This window comes from Anomaloglossus baeobatrachus, chromosome 12 (genome assembly GCF_048569485.1).
Source record: "Anomaloglossus baeobatrachus isolate aAnoBae1 chromosome 12, aAnoBae1.hap1, whole genome shotgun sequence".
NCBI classification, from domain to species: domain Eukaryota; kingdom Metazoa; phylum Chordata; class Amphibia; order Anura; family Aromobatidae; genus Anomaloglossus; species Anomaloglossus baeobatrachus.
In genome coordinates, this window is record NC_134364.1 from 82,738,374 (window position 1) to 82,763,531 (window position 25,158).

At 51.5% G+C, this 25,158-nt stretch overlaps 1 protein-coding gene across 4 annotated transcripts in view; it reads right to left on the reverse strand.

Moving 5' to 3' along the window:
- HEATR5A (HEAT repeat containing 5A) overlaps positions 1–25,158 on the reverse strand; it is a 175,883-nt gene that overhangs the window by 127,278 nt on the left and 23,447 nt on the right. For all 4 annotated transcript variants that reach the window (XM_075330385.1, XM_075330383.1, XM_075330384.1 and 1 more), the window contains exon 10: positions 18,353–18,464. In XM_075330385.1, coding sequence (XP_075186500.1) covers positions 18,353–18,464 — 112 coding nt within the window. The remainder of the gene's footprint in view (positions 1–18,352; positions 18,465–25,158) is intronic.

Sequence of the window (25,158 nt, forward strand, 5' to 3'; positions counted from 1 at the left end):
CTGGTTGAAGACTTCCCGGTTGAGGGACCATTCTCCGGAGGCGAGGCCTTCCCTGCTGAGGAAGTCCGCCGCCCAATTGTCCACGCCTGGGATGTGTACCGCTGAGATCAGGGAGTGATGACACTCGGCCCAGTGCAATATCTTCTTGACTTCTCGCATCGCCCCGACACTTCTTGTGCCTCCTTGGTGGTTGATGTACGCCACCGCCGTCGCATTGTCCGACTGGATCCTGACCGGGCAACCCTGTACTAGGTGCCGAAACTGCTGCAAGGCTAGCCGGATGGCTCTTATCTCCAAAATGTTGATCTGGAGACAACTCTCTCTCGGTGACCATCGGCCCTGCGCTGTGTGATGTCGAAACACTGCTCCCCAGCCCTGGAGACTGGCGTCGGTGGTCACTATCTTCCAGTGGAGCGGGAGGAAAGACCTCCCTGATGCGAGGTTGCGCTGATTGAGCCACCAACGGAGGGAGTTGCGGGTCTCCGGCGAAAGATGAAACCTGCGGTCCAGAGAAAAGGGAGATCTGTCCCACTTCTTCAGCAAGGCCAGCTGGAGGGGCCGGAGATGGAACTGTGCAAAGGGTACCGCTTCCATCGCCGCCACCATACGACCGAGGACTCGCATGCCGAACCTGATGGACACTTGGCGCTGACGCCGAAGAGCGCGGAGTCCTCGTTGTAGGGAGGAGATCTTCTCCTGTGTGAGGAAAACTCGCCCTTGGATGGTATCGAATACCATGCCTAAAAAGGTGATCCGACGGGCCGGGATCAGAGAGGACTTCTTCCGATTTATCAGCCACCCTAACCGTGAAAGGGTGTCGATCGTGACCTGAACCCCGAGACGACAGTCCTCGAAAGAAGAGCCCTTTATCAACATATCGTCCAAGTACGGGATGACCATGACACCCCTGGCATGCAGGACGGACATGGCAGCAGCCATGATCTTCGTAAAGACCCTGGGTGCGGATGCGAGGCCGAAGGGAAGAGCTGTGAACTGGAAGTGATCTTCCGCTATCGCAAAACGGAGGAACTGTTGGTGAGAGGTGGCTATCGGGACGTGAAGATAGGCGTCTTGAATATCCAGCGATGCCAGGAATTCGCCTACCTCCATGGACGCGATGACGGACCGGAGTGACTCCATTCGAAACGGCCGAGGTCTCACCGACCTGTTCAGAAGCTTTAGGTCGAGGACGGGACGGACAGAGCCGTCCTTTTTGGGGACCACGAAAAGGTTGGAATAGAACCCCTTGAAACGCTCTGCGGGAGGGACTGGTACCACGACTCCGGTTCGGAGGAGGGAGTCTATGGAGTGAAAGAACGCGCGAGCCCGCGCGGTAGACTCGGGAGGGCGAGATAGGAAAAAACGTCTCGGTGGCTTTGCCTCGAATTCTATTTTGTAGCCTGATGTGATGATCTCTCTGACCCAGGCATCGGCGGTCAGGGGGATCCACACATGCTGAAAACGAGACAGGCGCCCTCCCACAAGTCTGGCGCTGCTGCGCGCCGACCGCGAGTCACTTGGAGGAACGACGGCGGTAACCAGAAGAGGATCTCGTGGACTGGCGGGGGCGTGAACGCCAGGCGGGATTGGTCTTGAATGACGGGGTCTTCCTGTCTCTCGGAGGAGAGCGGCTTTTCCGCGGCTGGGGATTGGAGCTGAAGCTGCGAAAGGACCGGAAACGAGCGGTGGAGCGCCGATTCTGGAAGCGCTTGGGGCGCAATTGGGGGAGAGATGTACTCTTTCCTCCCGTTGCATCGGAGATCAGCTGGTCCAGCCTATCTCCGAAGAGACGCTCCCCTAGGAAGGGCAGGGAAGTTAGTGACTTCTTAGAGGCCGCATCCGCGTTCCAGGAGCGGAGCCAAAGGGCTCGACGGATGGCCACATTGTTGCTGGCGGCCTGGGTCGCGCAACTTGCAGACGCCAGGGCTGCATTGAGCAAGTACTCACCCGCGAGGGAAATCTGCGAGGCGATGGGAACCAGGTCCGGATTGACAGGAATGGCGCGGAGACCGCCGCGTAGCGTGTCCGCCCAGGACATCAGGGCCTTCGCCACCCAAACCGAGGCGAAGGCCGGAGAGAGGGATGAGCCCGCTGCCTCGAAGGCGGAACGGGCCAACCTGTCAATAGTACGGTCCGTAGGATCTTTGAGAGACGTACCGTTAGTGAGTGGAAGGACTGTGTGAGAAGACAGGCGGGAGACTGGGGGGTCAACCACAGGGGAACCTGCCCAATCCTTTCGAAGACCCTCAGGAAAGGGATAATGCAAATCGATGGACTTACCGCTGGTAAATACCCTGTCCGGCTGTTGCCTGTGGCTGCGCAGTAACTCAGCGAATTCTGGATGTCCGCTGAATGTGTTCTGGGCCCGCTTCACCCGCTTAAAGGAGACCTGGGTGCTTTGGGAGGAGACTGGGTCCACCTGTACCTTCAAGGTCTGGTTTACTGCTTCTATCAGGCTATTTACCATGTGCCGAATATCGGCCGCCTGCTCTGAGTCCTGTAGGGGTACCGCATCGGAATCATCCTCGGAGCAGTCAGAAGCCTCCCTGGAGGACTGACGGTCTGGACCTGGGGATGAAGGTGAAACCTGGGAAGAGTCTGAGGACGAGACCCGGCGGGTCCGTTTCTGAGCAGCAGAGGAGGACCCTGCAACGGGGCTCACCTGCTCCGGGGGCAATTGCGCCGGGTCTGCGGGAATCTGGGCGAGCGTCGGCAGCAGGCGTAGAGCTTGCGCGATGGTCCGAGAAGCCTCAGAGAGGGAATCTACGGACTGGGACAGGGACGCTAGCCAGTCGGGGGGGGGCGGGACGCAGGGCCCTGCAGCATATGGCGCTGTGGGGTCTGCGGTATCAGAAGCGTCGGCCGCGGAGTCCTGCGGAGGCTGCGCGTCTGTAGAACAGACGGAGCACAGTGGGGCGTCCTGACCCTGGGAAAATTTGGAGCTGCAGGAGGAGCATGCAAAAAATAGTGCAAAGGGGGCCTGCTTGGATTGGGTGGGCTTAGCCTTAGGCATGGTGCACACAGGTACTCTCCCTGGTGGCTGCTAGGAAGGAGACAGGAGAGGGTTAACTCGTCCCTAAACTCAGAGAATGCTACCTAGTGAGGGCTACTCCTTAGGAGCAGAGCTTACCCAGGTCCTGCGTGCTGCCCACCAGTCCAGAAGTGGAGTCCAGGAATGAGCTGGCCAGAAAACTCAGAACGCCGGCGTGCTGCAGCCTCAGGGGACCAGAGGCAGGCTAAAATGGAGAGGGGACGCTGGAGGAGGCTGGGGGAGGAGCAGGATTCCGGCGCGAAAAGTCTGGAGGATTCACAGCCCCCACCATCTGCCAGGAGGCAGAGCAGTGGGAGGTACAGAGGGAGACGACCGGCGGCCAATAGCATGCAGCGGGGGCGTGGCTAGGACGCAGGAGCGACTAGGCCGAAGCCGGGGACTAAATTTATGGAGGGGGCCGGGGGAAAGAGCAGGGAAGTCGGATCCTACCTGCAATCGGCGGCGCCGGCTCAGCGATGGATGCGGTGCAGGCAGAGCTCCCTGGCCCTGCCTGTGAACAGTGCTGCTCGTCCAGGAAGGCTCCGGGGGAGAGCGTGCTGAAGGCAGGGTAGTAGGCATCATGATGGGGGTAGACAGCCCCCTATCAGGAGAAGGCAGCGTGACAGGGCCCCATCTATCACAAACGCTGCTGAGGTTCCATCCCTGCTGTATTCCCCTGTACGCCCTTTGGGGTGATACCTCAGGGCGAATCAGGGGTGCCCACAAAACAACCTGCCCACACGCGCACCCCCGGGAGTGGTACCACGGGGACGGGCGGGGGAGAGGGCCCCGAAGTCTCAAGCCCCTGCGACCCTGGGGAGCGGTACCCACGGGGCTGCGGAGAATGAGTGAAGCGAATACCTGCAGAGAAGAAGACGACAGGTATGAGAGCGATGAGCGGCGCCGAAATAAAATAAAAAAGCGCAAAAACATACATGGCTGAGGGGGGCCGAGACGGCCCACATCAGCCTCCTACGACACTAAGCTAAAAACTGATCTGAGCCCGCCTCCGGCTCGGGGTGTATGCTGCTAGGGAGGAGCTAACTTTTTTATGTTTACTTAGTGTCAGCCTCCTAGTGACAGCAGCATAACCCATGGTCCTGTGTCCCCCAATGAAACGATAGAGAAATATAAAATCTCCCCGAATCTCACTGGCCTCCCCACAATAATCCTTGGCACAACTCGCTGCCACCAACCGCTTCACGGTAACTATTAGCCGAACACACAGACGTGGGATTCAAGATCGAGATAACAGAACAGCCCAAGATTAATTATATAATTTAATCAGCCTAAAGCACACTAGAAACTACAATATATACAATAGGGAATCTACAGAATATACATATGTCAGAGTACAGTTACAATCAAAGCATGGGTTAATAACAGGCATACACAGTTCCAGCAGTTACCTTGTTGCGTCTGGCCACAGGGGGGCGCTGTACCCAGGTTTCTAGGATCCTTCCCACAGATGTTTCCTACACGTGCCCCCAGCGAGAAGAACCCTGGAAAATGGCCGAAGTAGGGTTATCAACCTGGCCAAATCCAGGTCCCCTCCTACCTTCGTGACCTCACAGGGAGCACTGCTCCACCCCTGGCTTGAGTTAGGGACAATATCCCAACATGGAATATGGGCCATAACTTTGCCTGGGAGCGTCGTAGGCGGACGCCAATGCTCTCATTGTGACAGTTATGAATTTAGCTACAGAACGAGGGGACTCATGACCTGTCTGCCAGTTCCCCATTGGCTGATATCACGCCTGGGGCATTTCCCAATGTCCTGCTCCCATAAAAAGGGTGTGCCGGCATCGTCCACATGCGGAGACACCATTTTTATGGTTGCCATATTTATCGGAAATATGGCTTGCGAGATATGAACCATTTTTTACTGGAGTCGTTCTGTCTGGCTATTTCCATAGCCTTGCTAATGAGATACAACTCTTGTTACAGGGTGACGGCAGGGAGTCATCCTGTGTCCATTGTTCCCACACCACCTCATCTCCATATCACAGGACATGGCCATGGAGGTGTAAGTGGAACACTGAGAACAAGAAGGGAGGGGGCACTGCCAGGGAGTGATGAGGGACTATGACTGGAGTCATAATTCATCTTCATATCCCGGGATTTGCCTCACAGGGGCTTTGCAGAGAATGAACCCCAGGGCGAATATACAGAGGTCCACAACCGGAGACCGGCTGTGGCTTACCAGACCGCTGAGCGCGGTGTTGTGTGCCCTCCAGATCCCGAAGCCTGGTCCCCCAGAGCGCAGCACCTCAGCAGAGATGCAGAATGCAGGATGTCCCAGAGCAGAGTGAACGCTGCCTGAGAAATGGAGGGGGCGGGACTAGGGGCGTTCCTATAAAAGAGCGGGAACTGGAGGGCTACAGAGACCTGCCGGGAAGGAGGGACGCCCCAGCAGTGGGGAGTGTCCCTCCCCTGTGTAGAACGGCCGCCGGGAGGAGCCGAACCTGTCCCTCTGCATGAGTGACATGCAAGGGCAGGAAAACGAAACTAGGCCTCCGGCGAAGCTGGGGCCTAAATTTAAGCGGCGAGGCCGACAAGCAGGCACCATCGGCGCGGTTCTCAGGCAAAAGCTGGAGAACCCGCCGGAAAAGTTAAAAACAATCACATACAGCACCGGGACCCCCAACATAAACGTCTCAGGTACTTAGCTGCTGAGACGCAGGGCCATGTCCCTGGGGATGAGTGCTCCGGTCCAACAGAATCCTCAAGGGGCTGTGGATGGAGACCGGACTCCTGCCAGGCATGGAGACCGTGCTGGCTCCCACTTCAAGCCAGAGCCCAGAAGGGATGGTGAAGGAGCGCGGCATGTAAGGCTTCAGCCTTGTAAATCAACCTTAACAACACCGCCGACACAGTGGGGTGAGAAGGGACATGCCGGGAGTCCAGACATGGACCCGCTTTTCTTCAAACTCTTTCCAAAAGTCAAACAATCAGATGAGAATGTATGTGTGGATGTATGACCTCCTAAACACAAAGCGATAAACTGGCTAGGACTGGACTGGCTACCAGGGGGTGTATAAGCTCAGAGGGAGGAGCTACACTTTTAAGTGTAGTACTTTGTGTGTCCTCCGGAGGCAGAAGCTAAACACCCATGGTCTGGGTCTCCCAAAGGAACGATAAAGAAAAAAAAAAAACAAATTACTGGACAAGAAAGTTCCCTTATATTAGCAACAAAAAAATACAGGAAAATAAGGTGCATAGACCAATCATTAAATGTTATCCAACAATAAATTAATAAGTGATTATTCATCCAAAATTGATATTTTAATAGTAGACTACTAGAGGAGTTCAAATGTATTCCTATTCCCTATCTCATATATGATGAACTGAATGTAATCAATTAGGAAGTTGAATAGGAATACTTCAATACCTTAATGGATGGTCTGCTGGTCATGCTTGCCTCATACCACGACGCGCGTTTCGTGCGATAGTCTTCCTCATGGGGCACTATTTCAATATTCACAGTCAAAATTCCAAATACATGGACATATGATCAGTGGATGAACCATCCATGTTATACCCAACTTTCCTACAGGTTATGTATCGATTACTGGGGTCGGTGACCCATTCATTCCCACTTGATTCTGCTTACAATTTATGGCACTTGTCACCATATGTCCATGTATTTGGAAATGTGAATGGACACATTTCTTTTCATGAAAGGTTATTTTATCTATTTGTCTCATTTCTGCAGCGAGAGTTTGATAAAGGTCTATATGACAAACGTTTCTATCACACATGTTGGTTGATGGATTCACAGCCTATGATTCTTCAGACGACAGATAGCATGGCTGTAGTGCATGTGTCCGGCTCAGCCCAGCAACAACCCCCCATACTTGTATTACATACCTAGATTGATCTATTTAATGCTCCATTAGTTGATTTATAACAATATATTTACATTTTTTTCTCATAGGTAATATGGTAGACTCCATTCTCCACCCCCTTTTATTTATTCTTCTTTTTCCCCTCCTTTCTTCTTTTCTTTCTCTTGCCACTGTTTCTGACCGGATGTGAGACCGGGAATGTGGAGGCGGTTAAGGAGATCAACAGTCGAATCGGTGGATGTGAACCCACAAAAGGAATATCAGAGGTTGGAATGAATGTACCACTCTAATAAAGGCGCTAATAGGAGCTTCTACCGTATCGGGGGTCATTTTTTCTGTGATATTTGGGGAAAGAATCTCAGAACAAAAGAAAAAGTCCCGTGTATCTCTGCTGTGTACTTGCACTCAGTGATTGAAATCTCTCTCTACTGTTGGGTATTTTTGGGGATATAGTAATATTAACAAAAGAAATAGAAACATAACGAAAAGATTTAGAAATGAAAATTAAATACAAAAGGAACTCACTAATACAGTGGGTATGGAAAGTTTTCAGACCCCTTTACATTTTTCACTCTGTTTCATTGCAGCCATTTGGTAAAAATCAAAAAAGTTCATTTTTCTCAGTAATGTACACTCTGCACCCCATCCCCCATCTTGATAGAAAAATACAGAAATGTAGAAATTTTGGCTAATTTATTAATCAAGAAAAACTGAAATATCACATGGTCATAAGTATTCACACTCTTTACTCAGACACTCATATTTAAGTCACATGCTGTCCATTTCCTTGTGATCCTCTTTGAGATGGTTCTACTCCTTCATTGGAGTCCAGCTGTGTTTCATTAAACTGATAGGACTTGATTTGGAAAGGTGCACACCTGTCTATATAAGACCTCAAAGCTCACACTGCATGTCACACCAAATGAGAATCATGAGGTCAAAGGAACTGCCCAAGGAGCTTAGAGACAGAATTGTGGCAAGGCACAGATCTGGCAAAGGTTACAAAAGAATTTCTGCAGTACTCAAGATGCCTAAGGGCACAGTGGCCTCCATAATCCTTAAATAGTAGAAGTTTGGGACCACCAGAACTCTTCCTAGACCTGGTCATCCAACCAAACTGAGCAATCGTGTGTGAAGAGCCTTGGTGAGAGAGGTAAAGAAGAACCCCAAGATCACGGTGGATGAGCTCAAGAGATACAGTAGGGAGATGGGAGAAAGTTCCACAAAGTCAGCTATCACTGTTGACCTCCACCAGTCGGGCCTTTATGGCAGAGTGGCCCAACAGGAACCTCTCCTCAGTGCAAGACATAAAAAAGCCCGCATAGAGTTTGAAAAAACACATGAAGGACTCCCAGACTGAGAAATAAGATTCTCTGGTCTGATGAAATGAAGATAGAACTTTTTAGTGATAACTCTAATCGGTATGTGTGGAGAAAACCAGGCACTGCTCATCACCTGCCCAATACAATCGCACCAGTAAGACATGGTGGTGGCAGCATCATGCTGTGGGGGTGTTTTTCAGCTGCAGGGACAGGACGACTGGTTGCAATTGAAGGAACGATGAATGTGGCCAAGTACAGAGATATCCTGGAAGAAAACCTCTTCCAGAGTGCTATGGGCGTCACACTTGGCCGAAGGTTCACCTTCCAACAAGACAATGACCCTAAGCACACAGCTAAAATAACAAAGGAGTGGCTTCAGAACAACTCTGTGAACATTGTTGACCAGCCCAGGCCGAGCCCTGAACTCAACTGAACTCAATTGAGCATTTCTGGAGAGACCGGAAAATGGCTGTCCACCAACGTTCACCATCCAACCTGACGGCACTGGAAAGGATCTGCAAGGAAGAATGGCAGAGGATCCCCAAATCCAGGTGTGAGAAGCTTGTTACATCATTCCCAAGAAGACTCATGGCTGTACTAGTTCAAAAGGTGCTTCTACTCAATACTGAGCGAAGGGTGTGAATAGTTATGACCATGTGATATTTCAGTTTTCCTTGTTTAATAGATTTGAAAAAAATTCTACATTTCTGTTTTTTTCTGACAAGATGGAGTGCAGAGTGCACATTAATGAGAAAAAAAAATGAACTTTTTGGAATTTACCAAATGGCTGCAATGAAACAGAGTGAAAAATTTAAAGGGGTCTTAATACTTTCCGTTCCCACTGTATAAAGATAAGAGTAATGGAAACAAAAAAAAAAAGTAAATAAAGAAGGGAATTTTGTTTACTTACCGTAAATTCCTTTTCTTCTAGCTCCAATTGGGAGACCCAGACAGTGGGTGTATAGCTACTGCCTCTGGAGGCCGCACAAAGTATTACACTTAAAAGTGTAAGGCCCCTCCCCTTCTGGCTATACACCCTCCCGTAGGAGTACGGATTCCTCAGTTTTAGTACCAAGCAAGAAGGAGGAAAGCCAATAACAGTTTCAAAAACAAATTCAATCCGATAACAAGATCGGAGAACTTAAGAAACAACATGAACAACATGTGCACCCAAAAAACGAAACCCTAAGAACAAATAGGGCGGGTGCTGGGTCTCCCAATTGGAGCTAGAAGAAAAGGAATTTACGGTAAGTAAACAAAATTCCCTTCTTCTTTTTCGCTCCTAATTGGGAGACCCAGACAGTGGGACGTCCAAAAGCAGTCCCTGGGTGGGTAAAAAGATACCACATGAACGGGCTGTCAGACAGCCTCTTCCTACAGGTGGGCCACCGCCGCCTGAAGGACCTGTCTACCTAGGCTGGCATCTGCCGAAGCGTAGGTATGCCCTTGATAGTGTTTGGTAAACGTGTGCAGACTCGACCAGGTAGCCGCCTGGCACACTTGCTGAGCCGTAGCCTGATGCCGCAATGCCCAGGACGCACCCACGGCTTTGGTAGAATGGGCCTTCAGTCCAGATGGAATCGGAAGCCCAGCAGAACGGTATGTGTGAAGAATTGGTTCCTTGATCCACCGCGCCAGGGTGGATTTGGAAGCTTGCGATCCCTTATGCTGACCAGCGACTAGGACAAAGAGCGCATCAGAACGGCGTAGAGACGCCGTGCGAGAAATGTAAATCCTGAGTGCTCTCACCAGGTCCAACAGATGTAAACCCTTTTCAAATTGGTGAACTGGATGCGGACACAAAGATGGTAAAGTGATATCCTGATTGAGATGAAAGGAAGAAACCACCTTGGGAGAAAACTCTGGAATTGGACGCAGTACTACCTTGTCTTGGTGAAACACCAGGAAGGGAGATTTGCAAGATAACGCCGCTAGCTCGGACACTCTTCGAAGAGACGTGACCGCCACAAGAAAAACTACCTTTTGTGAAAGCCGAGAAAGGGGAACCTCTTTCAAAGGCTCGAAAAGCGGCTTCTGGAGAGCAATGAGAACCTTGTTCAGATCCCAGGGTTCCAATGGCCGTCTGTAAGGAGGAACGATATGACAAACTCCTTGGAGAAACGTGCGTACTTTAGAAAGCCGTGCCAAGCGCTTCTGAAAGAATACGGATAGCGCGGAGACTTGACCCTTAAGAGAGCTAAGCGACAAACCTTTTTCCAACCCAGACTGCAGGAAGGAAAGAAAAATTGGCAATGCAAATGGCCAGGGAGAAAACCCTTGAGCCAAGCACCACGCTAAGAATATCTTCCACGTCCTGTGATAGATCTTAGCTGAGGATGGTTTTCTAGCCTGTCTCATTGTGGCAACAACTTCATGAGATAAACCTGAGGCCGCTAGGATCCAGGACTCAATGGCCACACAGTCAGGTTCAGGGCCGCAGAATTCAGATGGAAAAACGGCCCTTGAGACAGCAAATCTGGACGGTCTGGTAGTGTCCACGGTTGGCCTACCGTGAGATGCCACAGATCCGGGTACCACGACCTTCTTGGCCAATCTGGAGCGACGAGTATGGCTCGATGGCAGTCGGACTTGATTTTCCGGAGAACTCTGGGTAACAATGCTAGAGGTGGGAACACATAGGGGAGTCGGAATTGCGACCAATCCTGAACCAAGGCGTCTGCCGCCAGTGCTCGGTGATCGTGAGACCGTGCCATGAAAACTGGGACCTTGTTGTTGTGCCGTGACGCCATCAGATCGACGTCCGGCGTCCCCCAGCGGCAACAGATCTGCTGAAACACGTCCGGGTGAAGGGACCATTCTCCTGCGTCCATGCCCTGGCGACTGAGAAAGTCTGCTTCCCAGTTTTCCACGCCTGGGATGTGAACTGCGGATATGGTGGACGCTCTGCTTTCCACCCACGTCAAAATCCGCTGGACTTCTTGAAAAGCTTGGCGACTGCGTGTTCCCCCTTGGTGGTTGATGTACGCCACCGCCGTGGAATTGTCCGACTGAATCCGAATCTGCTTGCCTTCCAGCCATTGTTGGAAGGCTCGCAGGGCAAGATAGATTGCTCTGATTTCCAGAACATTGATCTGCAGGGTGGACTCTTCCTGAGTCCACGTCCCCTGAGCCCTGTGGTGGAGAAACACCGCTCCCCACCCTGATAGGCTCGCATCCGTCGTGACCACTGCCCAGGACGGGGGAAGGAACGACTTTCCCTGTGACAATGAGGTGGGGAGAAGCCACCAACGCAGAGAGTCCTTGGCAGTCTGAGAGAGGGAGACAGTCCTGTCGAGGGACGTCGATTTCCCATCCCATTGGCGTAGAATGTCCCATTGTAGAGGGCGCAGATGAAACTGCGCGAACGGGACTGCCTCCATTGCTGCTACCATCTTTCCTAGGAAATGCATGAGGCGCCTCAGTGAGTGCGACTGGCTCTGAAGGAGAGATTGCACTCCAGTCCGTACGAGCACTGCTTGTCCAGTGGAAGCTTCACTATCGCTGAGAGTATGAAACTCCATGCCAAGATAAGTCAGAGATTGGGTCGGGGTTAGATGAGACTTTGGAAAGTTGATAATCCACCCGAAACTCTGGAGAGTGTCTAGTGCCACCTTCAGACTGTGCTGGCATGCCTCTTGAGAGGGTGCCTTTATAAGCAGGTCGTCTAGATACGGGATGACCGAGTGACCCTGCGAGTGCAGAACAGCTACTACTGCTGCCATGACTTTGGTGAAGACCCGGGGGGCTGTTGCCAGACCGAAAGGTAACGCTACGAACTGCAGGTGTTCGTCGTGTATGACGAAGCGTAGGAAACGCTGATGCTCTGGTGCAATCGGCACGTGGAGATACGCATCTTTGATATCTATTGATGCTAGAAAATCTCCTTGAGACATTGAGGCTATGACGGAGCGTAGGGATTCCATCCGGAACCTCCTGACTTTTACGTGTCTGTTGAGCAACTTTAGATCCAGGACGGGTCGATACGATCCGTCCTTTTTTGGGACCACAAACAGATTGGAGTAAAAACCGTGACCTTGTTCCTGAAGAGGGACGGAGGTCACCACTCCTTCCGCCTTTAGAGCGGCCACCGCCTGCAACAGAGCATCGGCTCGGTCTGGTGGTGGAGAAGTTCTGAAGAAACGAGTTGGCGGACGAGAACTGAACTCTATCCTGTACCCGTGAGACAGAATATCCCTCACCCAACGGTCTTTGACGCGTGACAGCCAAATGTCGCCAAAGTGGGAAAGCCTCCCACCGACCGCGGGTGTGGGAATCGGAGACTGCAAGTCAGGAGGACGCCGTCTTGGCAACGGTTCCTCCGGCTGTCCTTTTTGGGCGTGACTGAGACCTCCAAGAATCTGAGCGTCTCTGGTCTTTTTGAGTCTTTTTTGACGAGGCGAATTGGGACCTGCCCGGTCCTCGAAAGGACCGATAACCAGACTGACCCTTCCTCTGTTGGGGTTTGTTTTGTCTGTGTTGCGGTAAGGATGAGTCCTTACCCTTGGAGTGTTTGATGATTTCATCCAAACGCTCTCCAAACAATCGGTCACGAGAAAAAGGCAAATTGGTTAAGCACTTCTTGGAATGAGAATCTGCTTTCCAATGTCTCAACCACAGGGCCCTATGCAAAACAACGGAGTTGGCTGACGCCACTGCCGTGCGGCTTGTAGCGTCAAGAACAGCATTAATCGCGTACGACGCGAATGCCGCCATTTGCGAGGTCAATGGTGCTACCTGCGGGGCAAATGCACGTGTGACTGAGTCGACTTGCGCAAGCCCGGCTGAGATAGCTTGGAGTGCCCATACGGCCGCAAAAGATGGCGCTAATGACGCTCCAATCGCTTCATAGATGGATTTCAGCCAGAGCTCCATCTGCCTGTCAGTGGCATCTTTAAGTGCCGCTCCATCTTCAACTGCAACCAAGGATCTAGCTGCAAGCCTGGAAATTGGAGGATCCACTTTTGGACACTGGGTCCAACCCTTGACCACCTCAGGGGGAAAAGGATAGCGTGTATCTTTAAGCCGTTTAGAAAAACGCCTTTCAGGATAAGCGTGGGGTTTCTGGATTGCGTCTCTAAAGTCAGCGTGGTCCAGAAAAGTGCTTAATGTACGCTTAGGGTATCTGAAATGGATTCTCTCGTGCTGCGAAGCTGACTCCTCTACAAGAGGAGCTGGTGGGGAAATATTTAACATCTTATTGATGTTAAATATAAGATCATTAACTATGGCGTCACCATCTGGTGTATCTAGATTGAGAGCGGTCCCAGGATCAGAATCCTGATCAGTTACGTCCGCCTCATCACCCATAGATTCATCTCGCTGGGATCCTGACCATTGAGATGAATGTGAAGGCCCGTCATAGCGAGCCCGCTTAGGCTGCCCGGGGCCATCGTCCGAGTCAGAGTCTTCACCCTGAGGTGTATGTGCCCGTCCCGGAGCTTGGAGGTAACTCAGCTGAGGGGGACCAGGGGGCAATGATTGCACAGTGTCCGTGGCCTGAAGTACAGGCCTAGCTCGCAATGTGTCAAGAATTTGTGACATAGTGAGAGACATTCTGTCAGCAAAAGCCGCAAACTCAGTTCCTGTCACCTGGACAGCATTCACAGGTGGTACACCCTGGGTCACGTCCAGCAGAGGTCCCGACTGTGCAAGCGCCGCAGGGGCCGAGCACTGCCCACAATGGGGGTCCGTGGAGCCTGCCGGTAGAAAAGTCCCACATGCGGTGCAGGAAGCATATAATGTCTGTGCCTTGGCACTCTTGCGTTTTACGGACAACATGCTGCTGGCTCTCTGCAATGTGAGAGAGTCTATAGCCAAAGGGCGACCAGCGCTATGCAATACAAAGTATTTGTAGAAACAAAATACTAAGAATACTACTGGCACAAGAGGGGGTGAGCCCTGAGGGCTGCTTACCGCCCGCTGAATAGCGGGTAAGAGGCGCAGAATTCCTTGTCTGGGTCTCCCCGGCTTCCCTCTGCAGCTCAGCGTGTCAGCAGGAATGGCTGCCGGCGTCTGTGGAGAGGGGCGGTCCGTGGGAGTTCCTAAACAAAAGTGCGGGAAACAGTGTCCCCTCTGTGCCGATTGTGAGGGCTGGAGTATGTAAAAACGACTCCAGCCCTCGGCGCTGATGCACTGACCAGCGTCCCGCCCCTCTCCTGACTGGCAGGTCTGGGGGCGGGAACGAACGGAAGCAGGCCGCAAAAGCCGGGGACTCGAGTTATCAGCGCGGCCGCCGTAAAAGCGCGGCCCGCGCTGAAGTCCCCAGCGCACCACAAGTGCCAGCCGCGCCGCAGTCCCAGCGGCCGGCGCGACCGATTCCCAGAAGTGTGCCTGCTTCAGCGAAGCTGAATGAGGCCATGGCACAAGCGCCGCAGCGCTGATGTCCCCGGCGCACTACAACACCCAGCATGCTGCGGTGTGAGCGCCAAATGCACGGGGACACAGAGTACCTTGAGGAAGCAGGGCCATGTCCCTGATGTACTCCGCTCCATCCAGCATCTTCTCCAGGGGCTGTAGATGGAGCACGGTCTCAGTGCCTGGAGACCAGTAAATCCCACTTCACCCAGAGCCCTGTAAAAAGGGATGGGGAAGGAATCAGCATGTGGGCTCCTGCCGCCGTACCCGCAATGGGTACCTCAACCTTACAAACACCTCCGACATACAGTGGGGTGAGAAGGGAGCATGCTGGGAGCCCTGTATGGGCCCTCTTTTCTTCCATCCGACATAGTCAGCAGATGCTGCTGACTAAAAACAATGGAGCTATGCGTGCGTGTCTGACCTCCTTGCGCACAAAGCTAAAACTGAGGAATCCGTACTCCTACGGGAGGGTGTATAGCCAGAAGGGGAGGGGCCTTACACTTTTAAGTGTAGTTCTTTGTGCGGCCTCCAGAGGCAGTAGCTATACACCCACTGTCTGGGTCTCCCAATTAGGAGCGAAAAAGAAAGTATAATATATAAAATCTATTAATATACTAATGAAACATTTATTAAAAAAAAAATTAATCTTTTGTAAACTAATGATTAATCCCCAGGCTCCAAGGAATTCATGGCCTAAGGAAGTAGGGGTTCTTCACAATGGACTTGGAACAGATGTGCTGGGAGAGTAAAGGCCCCGTCACACTAAGCAACATCGCTAGCAACATCTACTGCTGCTAACGAACAACTTTTGTGACGTTGCTAGCGATGTTGCTGTGTGTGACATCCAGCAACAAACTGGCCCCTGCTGTGAGGTCGTTGGTTGTTGCTGAATGTCCTGGGCCATTTTTTAGTTGTTGCTGTCCCGCTGTGAAGCACAAATCGCTGTGTGTGACAGCGACAGAGCAACAACTAAATGTGCAGGCAGCAGGAGCCGGCTTCTGCGGAGGCTGGTAACCAATGTAAACATCGGGTAACCAAGAAGCCCTGTCCTTGGTTACAAGATATTTACCTTTGTTACCAGCCTCCGCCGCTCTCACTGTCAGTGCCGGCTCCTGCTCTGTGCACATGTAGCTGCAGGACACATCGGCTTAATTAACCCGATGTGTGCTGTAGCTAGGAGAGCAGGGAGCCAGCACTAAGCATTGTGCGCTGCTCCCTGCTCTGTGCACATTTAGCTGCAGCACACATCGGGTAATTAACCCGATGTGTGCTGTAACTAGGAGAGCAAGGAGCCAGCGCTAAGCAGTGTGCGCTGCTCCCTGCTCTGTGCACATGTAGCTGCAGCACACATCGGGTAATTAACCCGATGTGTGCTGTAACTAGGAGAGCAGGGAGCCAGCGCTCAGTGTGCGCTGCTCCCTGCTCTGTGCACATGTAGCTGCAGCACACATCGGGTAATTAACCCGATGTGTGCTGTAACTAGGAGAGCAGGGAGCCAGCGCTCAGTGTGCGCTGCTCCCTGCTCTCTGCACGTGTAGCTGCGTGCGCTGGTAACAAAGGTAAATATCGGGTTGGTTACCCGATATTTACCTTAGTTACCAAGCGCAGCATCTTCCACGCGGCGCTGGGGGCTGGTCACTGGTTGCTGGTGAGCTCACCAGCAACTCGTGTAGCGACGCTCCAGCGATCCCTGCCAGGTCAGGTTGCTGGTGGGATCGCTGGAGCGTCGCAGTGTGACATCTCACCAGCAACCTCCTAGCAACTTACCAGCGATCCCTATCGTTGTTGGGATCGCTGGTAAGTTGCTTAGTGTGACTGGACCTTAAGGAAAGACAACCCATATCAGCTCTCTCTACAGTGCCACCAATGTAACATGGCTTTATGTACCTGATGAAGGTATAAATATATTATATATATTGTATGTATATATTACACACACGCTACAGTTCAAAAGTTTAGGGTCACTTAGCTATTTCCTTATTTTTGAAAGAAAAGCACATTTTTTTCAATAAAGCCAACATTAAATTAAACAGAAATCCACTCTATACAGTGTTAATGTGATAAATGACTATTCTAGCTGCAGACATCTGGTTTTGAATGCAATATTTACATAGGTGTGTTTGCTAACTGAGTTAGAAGGCTAATGGATGTTAAGAAATCCCTTGAAAACCCATGTGAAAGTAGGTTAGCACAGCTGAAAACAGTTTTGCTGATTAGAGAAGCTATAAAACTGACCTTCCTTTGAGCTAATTGAGAATCTGGAGCATTACATTTGTTGGTTCCATTAAACTCTCAAAATGGCCAGAAAAAGATCTTTCATGTGAAACTCGACAGTCTATTCTTGTTCTTAGAAATTAAGGATATTCCATGCGAGAAATTGACAAGAAACGTAGGAAATCTTCAAACGGTGTGCACTACTCCCTTCAGAGGAGAGCACAATCGGGCTCTAACCAGAGTAGAAAGAGAAGTGGGAGGCCGCGCTGCACAACTGAGCAACAAGACAAGTACATTACAGTTTCTAGAAATAGACGCCTCACAGGTCCTCAACTGGCAGCTTCATTAAATAGTTCCCGCAAAACGCGTGTCACCATCTACAGTGAAGAGGCGACTCCAGGATGTTGGCCTTCAGGGCAGAGTGGCAAAGAAAAAGCCATATCTGAGACTGGCTAATAAAAGGAGAAGATTAGTATGGGTAAAAAACAGACATTGGACAGAGGAAGATTGGAAAAAAGGGTTATGGACAGACAATTCGAAGTTTGAGGTGTTTGGATCACACAGAAGAACAATTGTGAGACGCAGAACTACTGAAAAGATGCCAGAAGAGTCCCTGACGCCATCTGTCAAGCATGGTGGAGGTAATGTGATGGTCTGGGGTTGCTTTGGTGCTGGTAAAGTGGGAGATTTGTACAAGGTAAAAAGGGATTTTGAATAAGGAAAACTATCACTCCATCTCGCAACGCCATGCCATTCACTGTGGAAGTGCTTGATTGGAGCCAATTTCATCCTACAACAGGACAATGACCCAAAGCCACCTCCAAATTATGCATGAATTATTTAGGGAAGAAGCCGGCGGCTGGTATTCTATCTATAATGGAGTGGCCAGCCCAGTCACCAGATCTCAACCCTATAGAGCTGTTGTGGGAGCAGCTTGACTGTATGGTACGCAAAAAGTGCCCATCAAGCCAATCCAACTTGTGGGAGGGGGGGGGGAGGGGACATAAGGTGAAATATCTCCAGATTACCTCTGCCAATTAACAGCTAGAATGCCAAAGGTCTGCAAAGCTGGAATTGCTGCAAAGGAGCATTCTGTGATGGAAGCAAAGTCTGAAGGAGAAAATTATTATTTCAAGTAAAAATCATCATTTCTAACCTCGTCAATGTCTGCACTACATTTTATATTCATTATGCAACTCATTTGATAAATAAAAGTCTAATTTTTCATGGAAAAGACAAAATTGTCTGGGTGACCCCAAACTTTTGAACTGTAGTGTACAAACCATTCAACAATATATCATTGAGTATTTTTCCCCTATGAGGTTAGCTTTGGGTGCAGTTAAGGACACTCAGGGTCAGCTGGACCTGGTCTGATTTGGGATGTCATTTGTTGCAAGCAATCTCCTCTAACTGTGATATAGGGGAAAAATACAGGGGTGTCACTCAGTAATAATATATTGTTGAATGGTTTGTATGTCAAAAAGGGAAGAAAATTTTCGAACAAAAATGTTTTGCAAAAAAAAAAAAAAAAAAGTTAGAACTTCATATTTTCAATTTGCTATAAACTAAAGGAGTCTTACCCAAAGTCATTAGTGAGGAGATGAGGAGCCAGCCCGCCTGCACGCTGTGCATAGAAAGGCGGCTGTTCTGGTTTGCGGAGCACAGAAGGTCTTCAGCCAAGCTCATTATTACCTGAAACAACCATAAGACAGCTCTATGTGACTTTGGTACACCATGCCGACCAGAAAGCAGTAAAGTACACATACACACTTTACATCGGTGCTCGGCAGATATGCATACAAGCAACTGAAGGGGATATTACAAGCCTAAAAAGTGAGACTTTGGCTTGGCATCTGTAGCTAATGTTATACATTATACTAAAATCACTTCTCAGCACAAATGTGATCTCCACGTATCAACTGTGCTACTTGTAAAAACCACCGGCTGTTCTGCTGACGACTCTGATAGGGATCAGTAACAGGAACATTATGCATTAGGAGATTAATTGATGTGCATGGCTATGGACGGAAATGCTTCTATTGACAAGAACCAACGAGCTAAATGCAGTGTAACTATATGAGATGATGGAATAAAGCATGGAAAAAGGAAGAAGGGAATTTTGTTTACTTACCGTAAATTCCTTTTCTTCTAGCTCCTATTGGGAGACCCAGACAATTGGGTGTATAGCTTCTGCCTCCGGAGGCCACACAAAGTATTACACTTTAAAAAGTGTAACCCCTCCCCTCTGCCTATACACCCTCCCGTGGACCATGGGCTCCTCAGTTTTGGTGCAAAAGCAGGAAGGAGGAAACTTATAAATTGGTCTAGGGTAAATTCAATCCGAAGGATGTTCGGAGAACTGAAAACCATAACCCAAAAGAACAACCAGCCCAAAGGGCACAGGGGCGGGTGCTGGGTCTCCCAATAGGAGCTAGAAGAAAAGGAATTTACGGTAAGTAAACAAAATTCCCTTCTTTGTCGCTCCATTGGGAGACCCAGACAATTGGGACGTCCAAGAGCAGTCCCTGGGTGGGTAAAAGAATACCTCAATAAGAAGAGCCGAAAACGGCTCCCTCTTACAGGTGGACAACCGCCGTCTGAAGGACTCGCCTACCTAGACTGGCGCTGCCGAAGCATAGGTATGCACTTGATAGTGCTTCGTGAAAATGTGCAGACTAGACCACGTAGCTGCCTGACACACCTGCTGAACCGTTGCCCGGTGCCGCAATGCCCAGGACGCACCCAGAGCTCTGGTAGAATGGCCTTTCAGCCCTGAAGGGAGCGGAAGGCCCGAAGAACGGTAGGCCTCGAGAATCGGTTCCTTGATCCACCGAGCCAAGGTCGGCTTGGAGGCCTGAGAGTCCATACGCTGGCCAGCGACAAAGACAAAAAGCGCATCTGAACGGCGCAGGGGCGCCGTGCGAGACACGTAGAACCGGAGTGCTCTCACTAGATCCAAAGAGTGCAAAACCTTTTCACACTGGTGAATTGGATTAGGGCAACAGGAAGGCAAGGAGATATCCTGATTTAGATGAAAAGGAGATACCACCTTAGAGAGAAATTCCGGGACAGGACAAAGAACCACCTTATCCTGGTGGAAAACCAGGAAGGGAGCCTTGCATGACAGCGCTGCAAGCTCAGACACTCTCTGAAGAGATGTGACTGTCACTAGGAAGGCCACCTTCTGCGAAAGACGGGAGAGAGAGACATCCCGCAGCAGCTCAAAAGGCGGCTTTTGAAGAGCCGTCCGGACTCTGCTAAGATCCATGGGTTCCAACGGACGTTTGTAAGGTGGGACCATGTGGCAGACCCCCTGCAGGAACGTGCGGACCTGCGGAAGCCTGTCTAGACGCTTTTGAAAGAAAAACACGGAGAGCGTGGATACTTGGCCCTAGAGAGAGAGCCGAGGGACAAACCCTTGTCCATTCCAAATTGTAGGAATGAAAGGAATGTGGGTAAGGCAAACGGCTATGGAGGAAAGCCGTTATCAGCGCACCAGGATAGAAAGACTTGCCAAGACCTGTAATAGATCTTGGCGGACGTTGGCTTCCTGGCTTGTCTCGTGGTGGCAATGACATCCTGAGATAACCCTGAAGACTCTAGGAGTCAGGGACCAATGGCCACCTAGTCAAGTTGAGGGCCACAGAATTCAGATGGAAAAAACGGGCCTTGTGACAGCAAGTCTGGGTGGTCTGGAAGTGCCCACGGTTGACCCACCGTGAGATGCCACAGATCCGGATACCACGACCGTCTCGACCAGTCTGGAGCGACGAGAATGGCGCGGCGGCAGTCAGACCTGATCCTGCGTAGTACCCTGGGCAGCATCGCCAGAGGGGGAAACACATAAGGCAGTCGAAACTGCGACCAATCCTGGACTAAAGCGTCCGCTGCCAGAGGTCTGTGATCCTGAGACCGTGCCATGAAGGCCGGGACCTTGAGAGATCGACGTCCTGCGTTCCTCAGGGGCGATGGATCTCTCGAAGCACTTTTGGGTGCAGAGACCATTCCCCTGCGTCCATGCCCTGATGACTGAAAAAATCTGCTTCCCAGTTTTCTACGCCCGGGATGTGAACTGCGGAGATGGTGGAGCCTGTGGTTTCCACCCACTGCAGAATCCGCCGGACTTCCTGGAAGGCTTGACGACTGCGAGTGCCGCCTTGGTTCGCGAACGGCACTGCCTCTATAGCTGCAACCATCTTCCCCAGGAAGTGCATGAGGCGCCTTAAGGGGTGTGACTGACTCCGAAGAAGTGATTGCACCCCCGCCTGCAGAGAAAGCTGTTTGTCCCTGGAGAGTCACCAGAGCGACGTGTTGACACGCCACCTGAGAAGGGGCCCAGAGGTTCTGAAGAAACGAGCCTGCCACCGACCGGGGATGCGGCTAGGGTAGGCCAAGAGCCATGAGGAGGCCGTTTTGGAGGCAGTGCCCCCTGCGGCCTATTGGGGTCGTGACGTGGGCCGCCACGCATATGAGTTCCTCTGGCCTTTCTCCGGCCTGTTGGACGAAGAAGAATGTGGCTTTGGCGGAGGGACGAAAGGACCGAAACCTCGATTGGATTTTTCTTTGCTGAGGTCTCTTAGGTTTGGACTGGGGTAAGGAGGAGACCTTTCCCTTGGATTCTTTAATAATATCATCCAATCATTCGCCAAATAAACGGTCGCCAGAAAAAGGCAAACCAGTTAAGCCGAGTCTGGTTCCCTTTCGCGCAGCCACATGGCCCTGCGGACTGCCACGGAGTTAGCATATGCTACAGCTGTGCGGCTAGTGGAGTCCAGGACGGCGTTCATGGCGCAGGACGAAAAGGCTGATGCCCGGGAGTCAAAGACGGAACCATGCGGAGCAAAATTCCATGTGACAGCATTAAACTCCTTCAGACAAGCCTAGATTGCTTGGAGAGCCCACACGGCTGCAAAGGCCGGGGCGAAAGACGTGCCCGTGGCCTCATAGATGGACTTCACCAAGAGCTCTGTCTGTCTGTCAGTGGCATCCTTCAGGGATGAGCCATTTGCAACAGACACAACGGACCTAGCAGCCAATTTGGGGACTGGAGGATCCATCTTGGGAGAATGAGCCCAACTCTTAACGACTTCAGATGGAAAGGGTTAACGCGTGTCAGTGTGACGTTTAACCCAACGCTTGTCCGGGACCGCTCCAGGTTTCTGGACAGCATCCCTAAAGTTAGAGTGATCAAAAAACGTATTGCGTGTACGTTTGGGGAACCGAAACTGGAGTTTCTCCTGCTGAGAAGCCTACTCCTCTACAGGAGGAGGCGGAGGAGTGCGAACCAGCACCTGGATGATGGACGAGATAAGATCATTTACTAAGGCGTCCCCCTCAGGAGTATCAAGGTTAAGGTTGAAGTCAGGGCCGGAGCCCTGAGCTCCCCCGTCCGCCTCGTCTTCCTGAGAGTCCTCAAGCTGGGATCCCTAGCAGCGTGAGGAAGTCGGGGAAGAGTCCCAGCGAGACCGCGTAGCCGGTCTTGGACTGCGGTCCGGGCAGGAGTCCTCCGCCTGAGACCTAGGGCTCAACCTGGGAGCGCGCTGCGGCGCTAACCAAGCGGGGCCTGGATGAGACAAGCTAACAGGGCCAGGGCCTGTGAAAGGTCCAGTCTGGACTGCAATGCCTCAAGGAGCGTAGAAGACCATTTGATCAGATGAAAATGACTGAGGGCCAACACCGGTGACTCTGTCCCTGCAGCCTGCTCAGGGGGAGCAGGGGGGTCTACATGAGCCGAGGGGCCCACCAGTGCCCGAGGCTCCGGCTGAGCAAGCTAGGCAGGAGTCGAGCATTGCTCACAGTGAGGGAAGGTGGATCCCGCGGGTAACATAACCCCACAAGAGGTACAGACCGCGAGAAAAACCTGTGCCTGTTGTCTCCTAGGAGAGTGACCACTGAAGGTAAATGTGAACAAAGGGTATACAGTCTGTCCGAACAGAAATATATATATAATATATACATATGTATCCGGCACCCTAGGGGGACCAGCAGCGGGTGCTGTGTTCACCCTGAGCTCCCCTGAGAAGCACCCACCGGCAGAATGCCAGAAAATGGCCGCCGGAGCTCTCAGGGGGAGGAGTGGGGCCGAGGGCGGCGCCCGCAAAGAGCGGGAGTCTGGGTTCCCCACAGTGGTCAGTGAGGGGGGAGGAAGACATGCAGGATGTTCCAGCCCTCACATCAGACGTCATGGTCGGTAATCCCGCCCTTACCCCTGACAGGCAGGCCCGGGGGCGGGAATTTCGCGACTAGGCCGCGGTGAAGCCGGGGACTAAATTTGAGGCCGCGCCCGACCAGCAGGCCCGGTCGGCGCGGAAGTCCACCTGCCTCCTCAGTTTTACAACTACCGCGGCTTCCGGGAAGAAGGTGCGCTCCCTGTACAGTCCCCAATGGGGACACAGAGTACCTTTAAGTAGCAGGGCCCGGTCCCTGGGGTTGAAGAGGCTCTGGTCCGGCAGGTTCCACCAGGGGCTGCGGATGGAGCACGGTCCCAGCAAATGGATGACCGCTCAGGTCCCACTTCTCCCAGCCGCATAAGGGATGGTGAAGGAGACGGCCTGTGGCTCCAGCCTCCGTACCCGCAATGGGTATCGTCTGGGGTCCCCACAGTGGCCAGTGAGGGGGGAGGAAGACATGCAGGATGCTCCAGCCGTCACATTCGACATCATGTCGGTAATCCCGCCTTTACCCCTGACAGGCAGGCCCAGGGGCGGGAGTTTCGCGACTAGGCCGCGGTGAAGCCGGGGACTAAATTTGAGGCCGCGTCCGACAAGCAGGCTCGGTCGGCGCGGAAGTCCACCTGCCTCCTCAGTCTTACGACTACCGCGGCTTCCGGGAAGAAGGTGCGCTCCCTGTACAGTCCCCAATGGGGACACAGAGTACCTTTAAGTAGCAGGGCCCGGTCCCTGGGGTTGAAACGGCTCCGGTCCGGCAGGTTCCACCAGGGGCTGCGGATGGAGCACGGTCCCAGTAAATGGATGACCGCTCAGGATCCCACTTCTCCCAGAGCCGCATAAGGGATGGTGAAGGAAAACGGCATGTGGCTCCAGCCTTTGTACCCGCAATGGGTACCTCAACCTTAACAACACCGCCGACATAGTGGGGTGAGAAGGGAGCATGCCGGGGACCCCGTGGGGGTCCTCTTTTCTTCCAACCCACAACTAAGTTATGAGAATGCATGAGTGGATGTGTGCCTCCTTCCACACAAAGCATAAAACTAAGGAGCCCGTGGTCCACGGGAGGGTGTATAGGCAGAGGGGAGGGGTTACACTTTTTAAAGTGTAATACTTTGTGTGGCCTCCGGAGGCAGAAGCTATACACCCAATTGTCTGGGTCTCCCAATGGAGCGGCAAAGAAATAAATAAGATCTACTGGAAGATCTATGAAAACTGGGGCACTCGCTTATAGACACTAATCACATCTACACTAATATATTTACTGCATATACAAAGTTATCCAATGCTCATATAAACTGATTGCTCAGTGCTGGCCTAGAGCCCAATAAAAAGGCATAAGAAAATGTTCTGATCGGAAATCATTCAGAAGAAGCACAAGGGGTCAGGTTGTGAAAATAAGTAACATAGCACCAAAAAACTGTAAAGAGGAAATAAGAAAAGAAAAAAAAAAAAATCAGGCACAGATAAAGTTAGAATAAAAAAAGGGACCTGCCAAACGTTCAGCACCCCCATAGATGCAGCGCAGGGGCTATGGAGGTCTGCACTGACTCTGGGAGAAATTTCAGAGGACTGAGGTAGCCTGTGATTAGCTGCAGAGGTCAGGTGACTATAAGAACACGTCATTAGAGACGCTATTCTAGTCATGTGACCTCTGCAGCTAATCACAGGCTGCAGCGGTCCTCTGACATGGATTCCACAGCTGGCACAGACCTCTTGAGCAGCTTGCGAGAGATCTGTTGGTGCACTGAAAGGGACAATGACAAAGATTTTTTTATTGCTTAAACATTTACATTTTTTATATTGGACAACCCCATTAATATTTATGGACATTGAGGGGTAGGATGTGCCTCAGGATACTCAAACTTGACAGATATTGTGTTATTCCCATTTTCAAAAACTTATCACTTATCTAAACTAATATCAAGTCCCTGAGATCCTGAGAACAGGGCTCTGCAAAGTGTTGTGACTGGACATGCCCACCAGAGCACCACTCATTCTCTATGGGAATGCTGGAAAAGAAGGGAATTTTGTTTACTTACCGTAAATTCCTTTTCTTCTAGCTCCTATTGGGAGACCCAGACAATTGGGTGTATAGCTTCTGCCTCCGGAGGCCACACAAAGTATTACACTTTAAAAAGTGTAACCCCTCCCCTCTGCCTAAACACCCTCCCGTGCATCACGGGCTCCTCAGTTTTGGTGCAAAAGCAGGAAGGAGG